The 17,048-nt window shown below is 58.4% G+C and overlaps 1 protein-coding gene across 1 annotated transcript in view; it reads right to left on the bottom strand.

The window, feature by feature from the left end:
• Nucleotides 1-16,771, bottom strand: part of Bmp7 (bone morphogenetic protein 7) — a 33,868-nt gene extending 17,097 nt beyond the window's left edge. The window contains exons 1-5 of the mRNA XM_013024294.1: nucleotides 16,693-16,771; nucleotides 15,774-15,866; nucleotides 14,571-14,899; nucleotides 14,388-14,433; nucleotides 14,081-14,273 (exon numbers count right to left, since the gene is read on the bottom strand). Of these exons, the coding sequence (XP_012879748.1) occupies nucleotides 14,081-14,273; nucleotides 14,388-14,433; nucleotides 14,571-14,899; nucleotides 15,774-15,866; nucleotides 16,693-16,771 (740 nt within the window). The remainder of the gene's footprint in view (nucleotides 1-14,080; nucleotides 14,274-14,387; nucleotides 14,434-14,570; nucleotides 14,900-15,773; nucleotides 15,867-16,692) is intronic.
• Nucleotides 16,772-17,048: the final 277 nt, after the last annotated feature.

Genomic DNA, 17,048 nt, shown 5'->3' with positions numbered 1-17,048 from the left:
GGGAGGGAGGGAGGGAGGGAGGGAGATTGTGTTGCAGATCAGTTGTGATGTGAAGGGCTCACACCTGTGGAGAAGCTTCCGGAGCACAGGGCAGGCAGTGGGATTCCTCTGTGAGGCCCGCTGCCCCCCATTCTCTCCAACATGCACCCATCATCCAGAGCACCTCGGCTCAGCACGCACACCCCGGTTACCAGCTCCGAAAACCCCAGTCTGTTTGGATCAGCTTCCCGTGGTCCATGTGACCCTCCCCGCCCCCCCTCAGGGTGTGGGCAGGCTCAGCAGAGATGTCCTCTGACTGCCTCCCACCTCATGCTGCTTCTCTGGCTTTTGAGTTTTGCTTGGAGTATTGCTGAGATTCAAACTCAAGGCCTTGCACATTCTAGACAGATGCTTGACCACTTGAACCATGCCCCTGCCTTGCCCCTCCCCCTTTTTTTGCTCCAGTTATTTTTTAGTTATTTTTCAGGTAGGGTCTATCTTTTGTCTAGGTTAGCCTTGGACAGTAATCCTCTTCTCTCTGCCTCTCAAATAGCTGGGATTCCAGGCATGGACCACTACACTCAGCTTTTTCTTTGAACTAGGGTTTTGCGAGCTTTTGGCCCTGGTGGTCATTGAACTGTGATCAAGTAGCTGGGTTTAAAGGCATACCTCACTGGGCGCGGCCTGCCCTTGAACCCCACAAAGCCCTGCTGTGCAAGGGATGAACTCACAGGAGCTCCAAAGTCACCAGCCTGGGACACAAGGGTTCCCCATTCCAGGTCACTCAGCAGTGGGGGGGGGCAGGGAGTGTTGGTTTCCTATGTCTCCGCCCACCTTCCTAGGAAAGTTCTTCCTGCGTGGAAAGTGGATATTTTAACATCTCAAGCGTGGGAGGTGGAAAAAGTCCCTTTTTGGCCCTCTGGCTAGAGGCTATTTAGAGCCTGTGACAGGGCCTCCTCCCACGGGGGGCCGGAGACCCCTCCAACCAGGGCTGCAGAGTAACTGCAAAATTCCAATCAGCCCATCCCAAGGGAGCCCTGAACCCGCCCCCCCCAAAAAAAAACCAGGCTGGGCCTTGCTGTCTCCTGAGGTCCGGACTCGGGATGAAGGGTCGTGGAGAGTCTCCACCTTCGGCTCCTGCCAGGGGTCCAGGTTCTCCAGGGCCCCACGGGGCCTTAGAACTGCATGGGTGGCATTTCAGCCTTCCACAGCAGGCGGCCTGGTCTCTGGCGCAGGCTGCAGGGTGGGTGAGCATCGGGTTTGGCCCGGGCAGCGTGAGACCGTGTGCGCATGCGCAACCTTCCACCCCGAGCTCAGACCGCAAGGCGGGCAGAACGACACCCGCTCCGAGGGGTCCTCGTCCAGGTCTCGAGGCAGCTGCCCCAGCCCCCCACCGCGGGGAGCAGCACAAGCTGGGGCCCGGGGGCCTCCAGGGTGCCTGGGCACCCTGGCACCACAGCCTGGGACCTGGTCCTCTCTCGGCTAACCTCCACCAAGACGCAGGTCCAAGCTGGACCCCCCTTAACAGGAGAGGTGAAAGGAGCGGAGGGTCCCCACCCAGGGTCATGGGGCACTGGCCATGTGGGGGTGTGGGGGGGAGTGAATTGGAGAAGATGCCTAAGGGTTCTGTCCTGAGCCCTAGCCTGGCCTCGATTAAATGAACCCAGGAGATGACCTGGGTGTGCAGAGGGGCCTCGCGGAAGGGGGGGCAGGGCCAGAAGGGGAGGTCAGAGCAACATAACTGCTGCCCCCTTTCAACTTCCCCAAGAAGTGAGGCAGCTTCCAGAGCCGTAGAGGGCCAGGCGTGATCCTGACCCCCCATTTCCAAATCACTGCACGAGAACGGATTTGCGGTTTGAGCGACTAAATCTGGGGTCACTTGTTACAGCGGCCAAAGAAACCCACACCGTGGTCACACACAGGCATGGCTTCTCCTCAGGCCTCTGTGTCACCTAACTAGGTCAGCAGGAAGGAGAGGAGCACCCCAAAGTCAAGGGCAGCCTGCCACCCGAGGAGGTGTGCAGGGACACGTGTCCCTAGCAGAGGGCTAGAATGCGGAAAGCCTCTTGAGAGACTGGGGAGGGGCGTGAGAGGGTGGGGGGACACAGGTGCAGGCAGGTCCCCAGGACCTCTGACCATGGACATCGGGTCCTGAGAACGGGGGTACAGGAACAGCAGGAACGGTGGAGGCGAGGAGATGACCATGTCCCAAACTGCCCCCCCAACCTGCAGGATCGCTCTGCTGCCTTCCACAAAAACGTGAGGCTGGCATGCCAGGCACAGCTGCCAGGCCACGGGGCACTGGTCAGAGGATGGAGGGAGGAGGGGTGGGCAGCAAGGAGGGCGGGCGTGACATCACCGGCCGGGGGCAGGTATGCATGAGTCAGGCAGGGCCATGGGCGGCCACAATGCGGGGGGCCTCCCCCCACCTCCATTGTCATCAGATCACCCCCAGCGGCCTGGGGCCCCCCGGGGCTGGAGGATGAAGTCAGGGAAGGCCAGGGCTGTTTTTAAACACTCTAAAAGCTGAGCACTTCTGGGAAGACTAAAATTAAGTCACCCAGGAAAAATACACAAGGAATACATGCCCCCTCCCCCCCCCACCGACCGCAGGGAGAGCACGGAGTCTGCCCCCAGCTTCCCCAGGGTCCTGGCAGCACAGAGACCCACGGAGGGAGCAAGCATGCGTGGGGGGGTATGTGTACCCCCATCCAGCACCCAGAGAGACAGGGCCAGGAACACAGCAGCCACGGAGCTCTGGGCCTCAGTTTCTCCTTCTGCAAGAAGGGTCTGGAGTTTCTCAAAGTCTCCAAAGATGCATCTCATCCCCAGAGGCCCCGCAGTCAAAGCATCATGTCCGGTACTGACATCCAGAGAAGGCACCACACATGCGCAGAGGTCCTGCTGTCAAGAGCCGGTGTGTAACTGGGGTGGAGCACCAAGTGGGTAAAGAAATCATGGCGACACACAGAGGGTTCTCCCCACGTGAGATGTGGCTACCCGCATAGACAAGCAGAGGTGGAGGCAGGGCCAGGGCCCTCTGCGGGGAGCCCCGGAGGTCCTGGGGCCCCACGCAGCTCTGGGGTGGTGAGGCGGTGGCCGGGACTGCAAAGGGAACCTCGGGGTGTCCCTGCACCCAGCAGCCTGCGCGGGCAGCTCACCCCCGCCCCCAAGTCTCGTGTTCACTCGGGATAAGCCTTCTGTGTCCCGCAGCTCGGGAGCTGATGCTGCTGACCCGGAACTCCAAGGAGAGCAGAGCTCCCACAGGGACTCACGGGGGCCTGGCTCCATCCACGCCATGGTGCCCAGCCCTCCACACGAATCCTCCCACCCAGGCTCCTTCCGGCTCTCATTTACATGAGAGGCCTTGGCACACGCAGGTCCCTCTGCCTGCGACACTGTTCCTTCCTCTACTGCAACCGCTCCCCACAAAGCACCACGGGCCCTAGGGACACCGGGAGCCAAAGTCCCTCCAGGACAGCCGAAACTGCGGCCACACCATCATCGCCACATCTGCACGTGTGGCATCCTCTCCGTCCCCATTTGAACAACTTGTCAGCCAAGTCCAGCCTTATTTTCCCTCCCCCTGTACTGACTAAACACCCATCCAGTATCTAACACCCATCACCCACTACCTCACTCCCAGCACTCAGCAACCAGTGCCTAGCACCCAACATCCAATTCCCGGCACCAGCATCCATTACTAACATACAGAACCCAGGGTTGGGCATCCAGTACTCATTACCCAGTACCAAGCTCCAGCACTCACTGCCCAGAACCTAGTGCTCAGCACCCAGCAGAGAACCAGAACTTGGCTGAAGAGACGCCAGCCTACCCTGGCACCTCCCTTCTACCACCTTCCCCAGGCCTGGCTGTAGCCTGGGCCCTGGGACCATGGGGTGGGGCTGGGTCCCTGCTCCTCTTGCTGTCTGCTATCCTGGATCCCCATCGGGAAACCTCGGGGAGCAACACTGGGAAGAAAGAGGACCTCCACCCTCTTCTCAGACCCAACGCTTCCTCCCCTGCTCTGGATGCCAGGGATTGAACCCCAGAATTTCTGGAAAACTGGGAAGCTGGTGACACACTAGACCTCCCTTTGGTTTTCAGAACATGCACTCCAGCCGTGTGTGTGTGTGTATTGGGGGGGGGTAGTTGTGAGGTTTGGACTCAGGGCCTGGGAGCTGTCTCTCAGCTCTTCAGCTCAAGGCCAGCGCTCTACCACTTGAGCCACGGCTCAACTTCCGGTTTTCTGGTGGTTTATTGGAGATAAGAGTCTCATGGACTTTCCTGCCCGGGCTGGCTTTGAACCACGATCCTCAGATCTCAGCCTCCTGAATAGCTAGGATGACAGGTGGGAGCCACCGGTGCTGACCAACCCCAGCAACCCCAGAGGTACACAGTTCAGCCCCATCCACCCCTGAGACCCAGGAGTCCCCAATCTGGGAAGCTGGTAACCAGCCGGGCTCCCCGGTGGATTCCAGCACACGCAGCCCAGACATACATATTCATTAAGACCCCGGGCGTTGTTCACGCAGGGAGCCCCCGCAGAACTCTGAGTCAGCTCTGGGAAGTCCACACAGATGGGCAGGGCCTGCGACTGGCATGGTGGAGGCGGATTTTCTAGACTTTCCCTGGTTGCTCCATTTCCTCTCGCTCCAAACCAAAATAGCACAAGGTGAACTCAGCCTTTTCCTCAGCGGTCCAGGAACAAACAAACCAACACAAACAAGTTTGCGTGCTGCGTCATCCTTCCAACCTTTCTAAACAGAACAAAACAAAGAGAACCACAGGCTGTTTTCAGATGCCAAGCCCAGACTTGGAGAAGCGCAGCCACGTGACGCAGGAAGGAAATGAACTTGACAGAGGGGCTGCAGGCAGATGTCGGCCACGCGCTGGCCACGGGCACGAAGCCTCACCCTGCTCAGCCGCGTGTGCGCGCGCGGGCATCACTGCCCGCTGCCTCTAGCCCCGAGGGACTCTGTTTTATAAAACAGCCAGTGCTCACAAGGACAGCCACCACCGGCCCTGCACAAACCAAGAAGCAGAGACTTACAAATAATCCACGCAAACAAAAATGGCCACCTATGAATGAACAATGCCTTGAGGGAAATCGGGAACACACACACACGTGGAGACTCTAAGCCATTTGCTCAGAACATGAGCCTGCGTGTCTCTAACTCACCAGACCAAGAAGTGATAGGACTCCCCACCCCCAACTGCTCACACAAATTGAGAGGCACCTAACCTGGGGTTCAGCACCACCCACTGACCTATCATGAACCCATCATACCACGAATGTGAGGACAAACCCTGCCCCAGGACTTCAGCCAGCATGATTCCCTGAAGTGACACAGCCAAGGTGTGCATGTGAGGCACCTTGAGCCAGCTCTGAACCCCGGCAGTCTTGCCCCAGAGCAGCTGGGTTCCTTGTGCGTGTGTCTTACATCAACCTGCAGCGACTCTATGTCTGCATCAGCTTTCCATCCCAGAAGACCTCTGAGCCCTTTAACCCTTCCGTAGCCAGTCTGCAAGTATTATTTCATGGTGTGAAATGGAGCATGTCACTAAGAGCCAACCTTCAGAATTAAAACCAGAATGGAATAAAAAAAAAACCATGTTTGCCAACAGTCCTGAGTCCCAAGTAAAATCAAGAGTACGCAGACCCTTCCTACATGGATGAAGTGTTATTCAGAAAATTCAGACATTTGTAGAGAGACACAAAATGTGTCCATTTTTGATGCTGACCAGGCTGATAATTACAATTATTAAGCAAGATGAAGATGGAGACGCAGAGGCTGTTGGGCTGTGTAGCCGAAGGGCGAAGAGGCATCTGCTGGAGGCAGATGCTAGAGGCAGCATCCAGAAGTAACCAGGGGGACCAGGAGGAGAGATGGGGAGGGAGGCTGGCTCACCCTTCCCGGGCGCCTGCCAGGTTCCTGGAGCAGGACTAGGTGTGGAGCGGGCCTTGTGTCACAGGCTCATCACGCTCCAGGAGCCCCTCAGAAATAGACCGTACATCAGGGGCTTGAATGGACCTGAGCAGTGACCCAGGAGCCATCTGGAGAGGCGGGTAGAGAGGCAAGGAAGGAAGTCACGTGGCGCTCTGGTGGCTGGGCTCGGAGAGCTCTGGGTGGCCTCCAGAGACTCCCACCCACTGGCTGGGGATGTTGACGCATGGGAGAAGAGCAGGCCCCACGTGGGGATGGAAGCCGCCGTACTCAGCTCTTTGCCATCACCGGTTGAAATCACCATCGCATTTGTATCAAGGGGCTCCATGCTTCCCGCGCCCAACGGCATAAGTGGCCAGTACTAGAAGCTTGTTTCCAAGCACTGAGTGTGGCTGGGGGCCCATGGGACATGGGGCCCATGTTCTTCTCTTTAAAGGAGATCCCAGGTGGGACCTGCACCTCAGGCATCGTCATTCCCCAGAAGCCGATGGGCAGTGGGGGGCTGAGGGGAGCAGAGGAGGACAGGAAGAGGAGGGCCTTCCCACCCCAAGAACCACCAAGCCCTGGGGGCCTTAGCTGGGATTGCCCCAAAGCCTCTGGGATCTTCACAGCTGAGCCCTGAGGTTTGGGTGGGGGGACGTCTTACACCCAAGATCCTGGGACCGGGCATTTCCCCCACCTGGTGCTCTTCCATCCGGAGCCAACCTGCCTCACCCCAGGGGACTCAACAAACCCTGGAGGTGCTTCTGCCTGGGGTTTGTTTGTGGGTTTGTGTATGTGTGCCAGGACTGGAACTCAAGCTCAGCCTCATGCTCTCCCTTAGCTTTTTCACTCAAGGCTGGTGCTCTACCAATTAAGTCATACCTCCACTTCCAGCTTTTTGCTGGTTAACTGGACATAAGAATCCCTTGGATTTTCCTGCCTTGGAGCCTTGAGTCTCAGATCTCAGCCTCCTGAGTAGCCAGAATTGCAGGCATAAGCCACCAGCTCGAGAGGTAGCCCAGGCTGGTCTCGATCTTTTGATTGTGCAGACTCATCATGCTGTTTGACTGGAATGTGCCACTGCAGGCATGTCTGGTTTTGAACCTGCGTGCCAGGAGGAAGCCAAGAAACACAGCCTTGAGCGATGTGTGAAGTTGGTCTGGACAGTGCAGTTCCCTCCACCCTGGCAGGGTGCACGTTTATCCCCGGCCTCCTTCATCCATGGTCCCACTGCTCAGCATTGTGGGCCCTTCGGGGTCATCAGCTCCCACACTCACACAATCCTCAACTCAAGGTCGGACCTGCCTGGACGGGAGGCTTCACTGGATGGCAGGGTTGATTAGCAATGGCTGCCTCCTCTGGTGGAGATGTACTCCAGGCACAGCGGGCAGGGGTGCTGGGACTGATTAGCAATGCCTGCCTTGACTCCCAGAGGGAGGCTGGTGGTGTGCATGCTGGAATGCAGGCCAGATGTCCACTCTGCTTGCTCGGTTCTCAGAGTGGCAGGATGGAAAACCATGGGCATTGTTTGGGAAAACAAACTGGCCCCTATGGGGCGGCAGGACTGACGAGATGGAGGAAGAAACTGACTCTGGACCCGGCTTTGAAATAACTGGCCTTTGCTAACCAAAGTTGACGTGTAAACCATCCTCCCCGGTGCGCCCGCACGCCCCATCCGTACAGAGTTAACATCTGAGCAGGCCCTTTCCTTCCCTGCTACAGATGACCGCTTGTGACCAAATTGAAAAATATTAATTCTCTTTGTCTCCTGCCAAAAAGGCTAAAGCAATTACAGGCTGCGATATGAAACACAGATGTTAATACGTTTGAAAAAATAGGCTCCTATAGGCGAGTAGAAGTCCTGGTCCAAGTATGAAGTGCTTTTGGAATTAAAGTGTCGGGTCAAACTATCCAGACAGCCCTGCTCCCAAGGCCTAGTGTCCCCAGACACAGTCCAGCGCCAGGGACCTGGGCCACAGCACACAAGGACAGTCCCACTGCTGCCAGTGAGAGCCAGCCGACTCGTGGATACCCACTGGCCCACCAGATCTAAATAATATAATTATAATCACCACTAGGAAACTTGCATAGGATCACAAGTACTATAATTACAGGCAATTTTCACTTTTTGGAAATTGAGCTCAGATGCCGAATAAAGATCGCAAACAAGACATTTTCCAGGTTCAGTTCTGGAGGAGAGAGCATGCTGGGAAGTGTGCTGGGGTGGACCGACCCCAGGGCAAAAATGCTGGTGGCCAGAGGCTTGCCTGCGCGTACCTCTACCACGTGCCTCAGGGCCAATGTGACACGGGCGTGCAGGGGGGCGCTGGGGAGCCCAGCAAAGCAGAAAGCTAGATCCTTCTTTTATGCTTCTGTGAGGCAGGTGTTTCTCTGAGCACCTACTACATTCAGGGTCACAGGCAACATGGACTGGACCGTGAGCAGCACACCGAGGGCTCTGGTCCTGCTCAGCATCTTCACGGCCCGTGTGCTGGGTCGCCCCCAAGGCACCACGCAGCCACGCAGCTTTGCCACAGAGCCAAACAAGGCTCCACCAAGGCCTGCGAGCCAAACCCAGTTCACATGACTTTAAGCAGTGGAGACAGAGATGCTTTCAGTGGCTGCACTGCTAGACAGTCAATTTGTCTGCTCTGCCTTAGTTTCCCTGGGTGGAGATGTGATCTTCCCACCATCCATCCCACAGTTTATACAATTTCCAAGGGGGGAGAAAGGAAGATGTGCCCTCAAGAAGCCCAGGAGATGGGGAAGGAAGATCTGGGCTGCCTTCATCCTTTCCAGGCACGGTGCCTCAGTTTCCTTGTCTGTAAAATGGGCTGCTCAGAAAGTATAAAGAAAGGTAGCTAGGTTCTGTCATCACCGCTGTCCCCAAGGACGGCCACCTCTTGCCCCAGTCCAGAGACACGTCAGAGCTCCAGGACTGAGCAGGGACACCTGCCCAGCTGGATGCCATGTGACAATGCTGGGAGGAGTCGGGGGCGGGGGGGGGGCTGCCAGGCTGCTCCAGCCATCACTGACAAGCCTGTCGCTGTGGATTCCGACCACCCCCACCCCCACTGTCCCTGAGACGCCGGGCTGGAGATGAAGTATGGCAAGAAATCAAAGGCTCGAAGATCAAAACGGCCACCACGGCCCACCAGATGGCCTCAGACCGCAGGACCGGAAGCCGGCAGGCATTTGGCCCTGGGATGCTGCATTTCCAGCGCTGGTGGGATGGGACACAGTAGCCTGCTGTCCGGCCCGGCTGGGTGGCACTGACGGAAAGCAGGCTTTTTTCCAGAATGATCCTTGCAAAGTGGTGAGAGGAGGGTCCCAGAGGAACCAAGAGGCCCTGAGGGGTATTGCCTGGCCTGAGATCCAGGTTGTGGAGTAAGGACCAGGGAGAGGGCTGAAGGGGGCACCCAGGCCGCCAATCCTCCGCCCTTGGGGACGTGCTGGCCCTGTGGCTGCCAGCTTCCCCCTCCTGCTCTCCAGGGGGCTCCCGGGGGAGCTGAGCTGGTCCATCCTGAGAAAGCAGCTCCAAAGCAGCTCACACCCTGAGGCTGAGGTGTAGCAGCAAGGAGTGAACGCCAGGAGATGTGGAACCCAGCACGTAGGCTTCCAAGAGCCGTAAGACACTTCCAGAAGCTTCCAGAAGTCCCTGAGCCTGAAGGCAGCACCACCCCCAGCCAGTTCCTTTCGTGTGCGGCTAAGGCTGACAATCCAGGTCTGGACCACAATTTGGGCTGAGTCCTGCAGGAAGTAAAAGACTCTAAGAAAACAGGCCCAAGGTAATACAATGGGCTGAGCCCAAAGAAATCCCCTTCCTTTCAGCTCTGGGGAGACAGGACGAGGTCTCGGCCACCAGCTTTAGGCCAGCACACAGGGGACAGCCTGGGAGATCCCGACTAACACCAATGCTCCGTCCAGCCCAATGAGCTGGACGGACAGATGGATCCTAACCAATCAGCAGAACCGATTTTCATGCACGACCAAAGCAGAGAGCCCAGCTGGAGCTCTTCTGCTCGCCCACCAAGGCCCAGCCAGGGGAGGAGGGGAACAGGAAGCAACTGCGCGCTGGGCTGCCCTCCAGGGGTGCGGGGTCCCTCACCTTCTGGCCCTGAATAAACTATGAGGCAAAGCATTGGAAAGCGAGAGTGCAGGGGGGCGGCAGGAGGGGGAGACAGGCAAAGCCTCTGAGCTATTGGCAGGTTGGTGTCAGCCCCAACCCAGACTCCAGGGTGCAAACTTCTTGGTGGGACCCAGAAATCCATAGCCTGATGTCAGCTCCTGGGGTCTCTCCTGGCCCACTCCCCAAGGGGAGGGCACCTGTCCCCGCACGGTCCACTCCAGGGTCATGGGGGCGTTGCTTTCACCAGAGCCACGGTCTCGGTTTTCAGGGTGTTCAGAAAGAAGAGCACTGGGCCTCCCCGCGGCCCCAGGGTCTCTGGGAGGGGGGCATTATCTCCCACCTGCCTCCGCAGGTGGGGGGCAGTGTCCATGTCCCTCTGCTCCAATGTGCTCTGTGACTAAAGTCACCCAGGCCACACTCAAGCCCCCTGCAAGGCTGGGGAAAGGCAGGGCAGGGGCGGGGGGAAGGGTCCCACCCCCCCTGGGTCACCCTGTGGCCTTAGGGACACAGGGACTGCAGGCAAGTGCAAACCCTTTCAGCCAAGTACCTCATCACCTCCCTCCTGCTCCAGCCCCCGGCTGGGGAACAGAGCAGAGGTCTTCAGGGGGGTGGGAAGCTGAGCTATAGCAGGTGTGCGCCCAGGAGGCTGGGGGGCCTCGAGGCCTCCCAGAGGCAGGGGAGGCCGCTGGCTGGGCCGGCCAGCTGCAGCACCGCCCCAACCAGGATGGCCCAGGCACAGGAACACAGGCCTGGACCGGACTGAGAGGGGCTGTGAGCCGCTCCTGCGGGGCCGGGCGGGACCGCAGCCCCCTCGGCCTCCGAGTGACGCAGGCCATAGCTGACCTGGATCTTGGCACCGCCGGCACGCTGAGGTCACCCTCCTGGCAACCAGAGTCCCTGTGACGGACCAGGGGACATTTCTCTTTCAGCTGCCGACAGCCTCGCGACCTCGGTGGTGACGAGGACGGAGGCCTGGCCTCCGGGGCTCTGAGCACAAGCACAGCCAGGGGAGCCGTCCTGGGACACAGGAGGGACGGAGGACAGAGTGTCCGATCCCAGCTGCAGGACTGGGCAGGGGCCGGGGTCTGTCCCACCCCTCCCCTGGGCCTGCTGCTTGTCCACAGGACAGAGGGAAGGCGGCCTCGGGAGGCTGGGCCCCAGCTGGCCCGGCTTCCCACCCAGGGTTCAGAAAAGGAGACGGAGACTCTGCTATCCATTCACTACACCTCCCCTCCACCTCAGCGAAGCCCCACGCTGGCCCTCAGCCCACCAAGGGCGGCTCCCCGGCTGGGCTTGAAGGAGTGCCCGGGGCTATGGAAGGCCTCCAGCTCAGCTCATTATCGGAATTCAATCTGGATTCTGAGAGATCAAGAGGACTTGGTGGAAAGTAATGCTCCAGGGGAAGAAGCCCTGGGGCCGCCCCGGCACCCCGGCCTCCCAGAGCCCAGAGCTCCGGCAGGCTCTGCCCGACAGCCAGATGTCCTGGCCCTGGACAGCTGGGCGGTGGGTGACCGCAAGACCACAGCTCCCTCCACGCAGATACCAGGGTGGCTACACAGCAGACAGTGGCAAGGGCACTGGGCTGCCAGGGAGGCCTTCGGCTGGAAGAGGACACACAGCCGCATTTGGTGGGGGAGGGGGGAGACACAAGGGGTGCAGAAACAGCATAGCTGTCCCTACCAAAGCCACCAATAGGTGAGGCCCTGGCCAACTAGGCTACGTCCAGAGCCTCAGACACACCCAGGTGTGTCACTGAGACCCACGACACTGTCCACACTAGCAGAATGGAGAGGCCACCATGTGCTCGTGGGCATCGGGTGAGATACCCCACCCACACAACCACACAACCTACACAATGGGGCTCTGCGGAGTCTAAAAAGCACAAGACAGGAAGGACAGGCGAGGCTGGCATGAAGGAATGGGGCAGGAGGAAATGGTCAGTGCCACTGACCGTGGAATGGACAAGCAGACAAACCTGCTGGGTAAGAAATGGGGTGCAGGCCAGGCATCAGCGGCTCACGCCTGTAAGCTTAGCTACTCAGGAGGCTGAGACCTGAGGATTGAGGCTCGAAGCCAGCCTGGGCAGAAAAGCCTATGAGACTCTTACCTTCAATGAACCAGCAAAAGCTACAGCGAGCTGCGACGTAAGTGGTAGAGCACTAGCCTTGTGCTTTTACAAAAGCTCGGGAATAGCATCCAGGCACTTTCAAGCCCCAGGACTGGTGTGTGCACACACACCCAGGCACACACACACCAAGCAAGAGGGTGAGGCCCTGAATTTAAGCCCCAGCTTCAAAACACACAAAACCCAGCAGGGCACAGGCTGCCCAGGGCGGGCAGGCTAGGGGCCTCATAGGAGGAGTCAGCCTTCATTTGTGCAGTTTTATTCTGCGAATGTGCCTTGCCTATCCACAACTGAGCTTTTCTCCCCTTTGCCAGGACTGGGGGGTGAGCCCCCAACCTTGCCCTTGACCAGGGAAGGCGCTCCACCACTGAGCCACATTTCCAGCCCTCCAAACCAAATTCTGCATGGAAATTTTTTTTTTTTGCCAGTCATGGGGCCTGAACTCTGGGTCTGGACGCTGTCCCTCAGCTCTTCAGCTCAAGGCTAGAGCTCTACCACTGGAGCCACAGCACCACTTCCAGATTTTTCTGTTTATGTGGTGCTGAGGAATCGAACCTCATGCTTGCAAGGCATGCACTCTACCGCTGAGCTACCTTCCCAGCCCAAGGAAATTCTTTTGTTAAGTATGAATTTTTCCAGCTTCCTGAGCCTGGATCACATGGCTGTGGGCCGTGGCTCTAGACCACACCAACTCTGCCTGTTTCACAGATGCAAGGTCCGCAAAGGTGAGGAAGCTATATTCAAGATGACATTCAAGGTGACACATTCAAAACACTGGCGATACTCTAAGTTCTGTTATCTTGGTAATCAAGATGAGCCCCCCCTTAACACAGGGGGGGTTCCCTGTCCCCATCAGCTATTATGAGTCTCCATCCTGTAGGAAAAGATCAACCAGCTCCTAACAACTGCCACAACACACCACTGGGGACAATAAAAGTGGCATGATCACTGGCTGCCAGGGGTTCATGCCTGTAATCCTACTCAGGAGGCTGAGATCTGAGGATTGCAATTCAAAGCCCAGGCAGAAAAGTCCACGAGACTCTTATCTCCAAGAAACTATGCAGAAAAGGCCAGAAGTGAGCTGTGGCTTAAGTGTTAGAACACTAGCCATGAGCAAAAGAAGGTCAGAGACAGCATCTAGGCCCTCAGTTCAAGCCCCAGGACCAGTCCAAAAAAAGCCAAGATTTATGCAGTCCCAAAGTTCAGCCACAGAGAAACACGACACTGGCCATTTAGTCTCCTCAGACTTAAGTTGTTATTTTTCTTTTCTGATCGGTTGTGGGGCTTGAACTCTGGGCCTAGACGCCATCCCTCAGCTCTTCAGCTCAAGGCGAGTGCTCTAACACTTGAACCATAGCACCATTTCCAGCTTTTTCTGCTTATGTGGTGCTGAGGAATCGAACCCAGGGCCTCATGCATGCGAGGCAAGCGCTCTACCACGGAGCCACCTTCCCAGCCCCAAAGACTTGTTTTTAACTCACTAGCCTTTCAGAATCCCTGGCATTAAACCACCTCCAGAAACACAAGGGTTCCCCCCTTGCTAGTGATTCTTGCACAGCTGTGAGTTCTCTGCTGTTTGCTTTTGGTTTGGGATTTTTCCCTCCTAACATTTAATTACAAATGCCACTTTGATCGGCTGTCAGGCATCACATGGGGCTCCACTGTGGGGGGGAGGGGCCACGGGGCACCCTGGACCCTGACTCTTCCCTCTCTCTATGCTCCTGAGCATGCGAACAGAACCACCTATCCCCGCACAGGGCACAGGTCCTGGCGCTTCCTGTCCCCGCCCAGTCCTGCCCGATTTCAGGGCACACAAGCATCACACGACATACACCTACCTTAACAAAGACACCACTCCCTGGTAGGAGCCATCAAGATGGTCTGGGCCTATCCACGCCATCCCTGGCCAGCACCCACCTGCCCAGGTGCTCCTGCAGCACCTGGTACACGCTGATCCGGAAGGTCTCATTGTCGAAGCGCTCCCGGACATAGTCCTTGTAGATCCGGAACTCGGCCGCGGTCACGGCTTCCCCCTCTGGGATCTTGGACAGATCGAAGCGGAACTCCCGGTGGTGGTAGCGCGGGTGGAAGAACTCCTTGTCATGTTCCACTGCAAGAAAGGGGACATTAGTCTCCCTGTCTCCCCTGGTCAGAGTCCAGGCTCCTGACCAGAGCGGGGTGAGCCCTGCCCACAAGTGACCCCTAGTGACAAGCGCAACCCCACACAACACGCAGTCAGACTGCAGGGTCACGGCGCACCCCAAGGTTGCCTTGGACATCCAGAGAGTGGGGGGGGTCCTTGGCCACAATAATGGATGGGCTGGTCAGTAAAGTACATGGGACTAACCCACGGAGCCTGCTCAATTCCAAGTGCAGCACTGAGAGATGGGCAGATTTCAAGCCTCACTTCCACCCGTTCAGGGCTGGGAGCTGGGGGCCGGGGGCTGGGAGCTGGGGGCCAAGGACTGGGAGCTGGGGGCCAGGAGCCAGGAGCCAGGGGCCGGGGACCGGGGGCCAGGAGCCGGGGGCCGGGGACTGGGAGCTGGGGGCCAGGGGCCGGGGGCTGGAAGCTGGGGGCTGGGGGCTGGAAGCCGGGGGCCGGGGACTGGGAGCTGGGGGCTGGAAGCTGGGGGCCGGGGGCTGGAGCCGGGGGCCGGGGGCTGGAGCCGGGGGCCGGGGGCTGGGAGCTACCCGGCCTCAGGCGTCTCACCTCACCTGGGCTAGGACCCTCAACAGCTGGGCAGAGGAGTTAGAAGTCGCCCCTTTCAAAGCACCCCCACGTATTTCTAACAAGTAACCAAGATGGCAACTACAGCCCTGAAACAGGAGAACGGCCAAGCCTTGGGGGCTTGTGGAGATGACCTCAGGAAAAGCAAGGCCCAGGGCCCGCAGCCGACCCGGCTGGGCACAAAAGGTCTCAGCCTTAGGACGGCCTTGGGGAGGTGAGCTCGGACCACAGCTGCTGGCACACCAGGACACTCATGGAGCACGGGACAGAGAGACAGACTCCCCAGAAAGCATCCACACGCCTCCCGCGACAGCTCGCCCGCTCATCCCTCACACAGCATGACAAAGGCCGCGTGGGAAGAAGGGACGCTGCTAGCGCCCTGCGCACTTGTTGGCTCAGAAGGTGGAGGGGCAGTTCCTGAGTGGCAGCTGCTCCAAGGGCAATCCTCTGGCCGTCAGGTGCCCAGGAACCCGAGGTGAGGGAGCAAGCAGACAGCCAGGGCCAATGCCCATCACGGGCCAATCCGTGCCACCCCGTGGGACCCTGGGAGGGGAGGGCCGCAGTCCTGAGCACCCTCCCTACCCGTACTCCCTCCCTCAGAGGACCCCACCGGGGCCCACAGCAGAACAGGGCCAGCCCCACCCCCCACCCCCCAGGCTGGCTGCCCCGCTTCCGGAAGCCACTCGGGAACGTGGAGGCGTGCATCCTGCCCCTGGCTCCCTGCGTCCCTCCACGCTGCCATGCCTGTCCACTTACTCACCCCGAGAGCCCATAGTTTGATGGCGCTCTAATCCACCTGCCCATTCCACAGTTCCAAACCGGGGCTCCCGAGGGGAGGCTCTAGAAGCCCGCAGGGCGACATTCGGTTGGGGCGACGCCTACGTCCCATGGAGTGGCACACGGCCAGCAATGGCGATGGCACAGCTCTCACCGGGCTGTGGCCAGTGGGGCTCCCTGGGAGGTTTTTAGGGCCTCCTGGAAAGGGGACAGCAGTTCAGGCTGACTCACGGCTGTGATGTCTTTTTTCCTGGGGCTGAGGCCCAAGAGGCCTTGAGTCCTAGAGTGTCCATGGCCCCCTCCCCTCGCAGGGAGAATTTCCACACTTGCTCCCATCCCCACATCGACATCTGGACATCTGTAGAGAACTAGCCGTCATCAGGTAGAGCCCCCGGCCAGCAATCATGGCTCCTCCCACCCAGAACCCCCACTTTTCTTACGATACCGGGAACCCTTAGGTCACCAGCCCTCCAATGAATGCCCTGCCCACCCCTTCTTTTGTGTGTCAGTCCTGGCACTTGAACTCAGGGCCCCGGTGCCATCTCTGAGCTTTTGTGCTCAAGGCTCGAGCTCTACCACTTGAGCCACAGCTCTACTTCCAGCTTTTTGGTGGTTAATTGGCGATAAGAATCTCATAGACTTTCCGCCCAGGCTGGATTCTGTCTGCAGACAATTCCTCTCCTCCCCTCCCACCTTGCTAGTGTTCCCTAGGCTTGGCCCTGGCCCCTATAGCCTCCCGGGAGTTTGTCCAAGTTCGACTGTGGTCACAGTCCCTATGTGAGTAGCTCACCGCACCCAGGTGATCCTATATGCAAGCAAATGACCTCCTACATGCAAATGATGTTCTACATGCAAATGACCTACATGCAGATGGCCTACATGCAATGAACGTCCATATGCAAATGACTATGTAAATGCAGATGACCCAGCATGCAGGTAGCTTGGTCTCTTCTGAGTTGGGAGACCATGAAGCCCAACATGTCCCATTCTGAGCCTTTGACTCCCCAAACCGCTCATGAGTTACCCCACTCAGAGCTGTGGAGGGAGATGCACTGCAGGCAGGTGGGAGACATCCCCTCAGAGGGCATCCACAGCTTCTTCATGGGCGTGGAGGCGCTGCCAGGCCCCTGGACCCACTGACTGACTGGTGAATCCCACCCACTTCTCTTCCCCTCTCTCCTCCCCCAGCTGAAGAGGTGAGGAAGGGCCCTGATGGGTGCTCTTCCAGTCAGGCTGCGGGGCCCCATGACCCCTTTCTCCCACACAGAGGGATGGGAGGAAACAAGTTTTTTACTAGAAAACAGACAGGGTTTGTTCTCCTGCCTTGAACTCTAGAGGTGACATATGCCACTGAGGGGGAGAGGGGGAGGGAGAGGGGGT

This window comes from Dipodomys ordii, unplaced genomic scaffold (assembly GCF_000151885.1).
Source record: "Dipodomys ordii isolate 6190 unplaced genomic scaffold, Dord_2.0 Scaffold75, whole genome shotgun sequence".
In the NCBI taxonomy this organism is placed as follows: Eukaryota; Metazoa; Chordata; class Mammalia; order Rodentia; family Heteromyidae; genus Dipodomys; species Dipodomys ordii.
The sequence above is the reverse complement of the archived record's forward strand: the minus strand, read 5'-3'. Positions and strand labels throughout refer to the sequence as shown.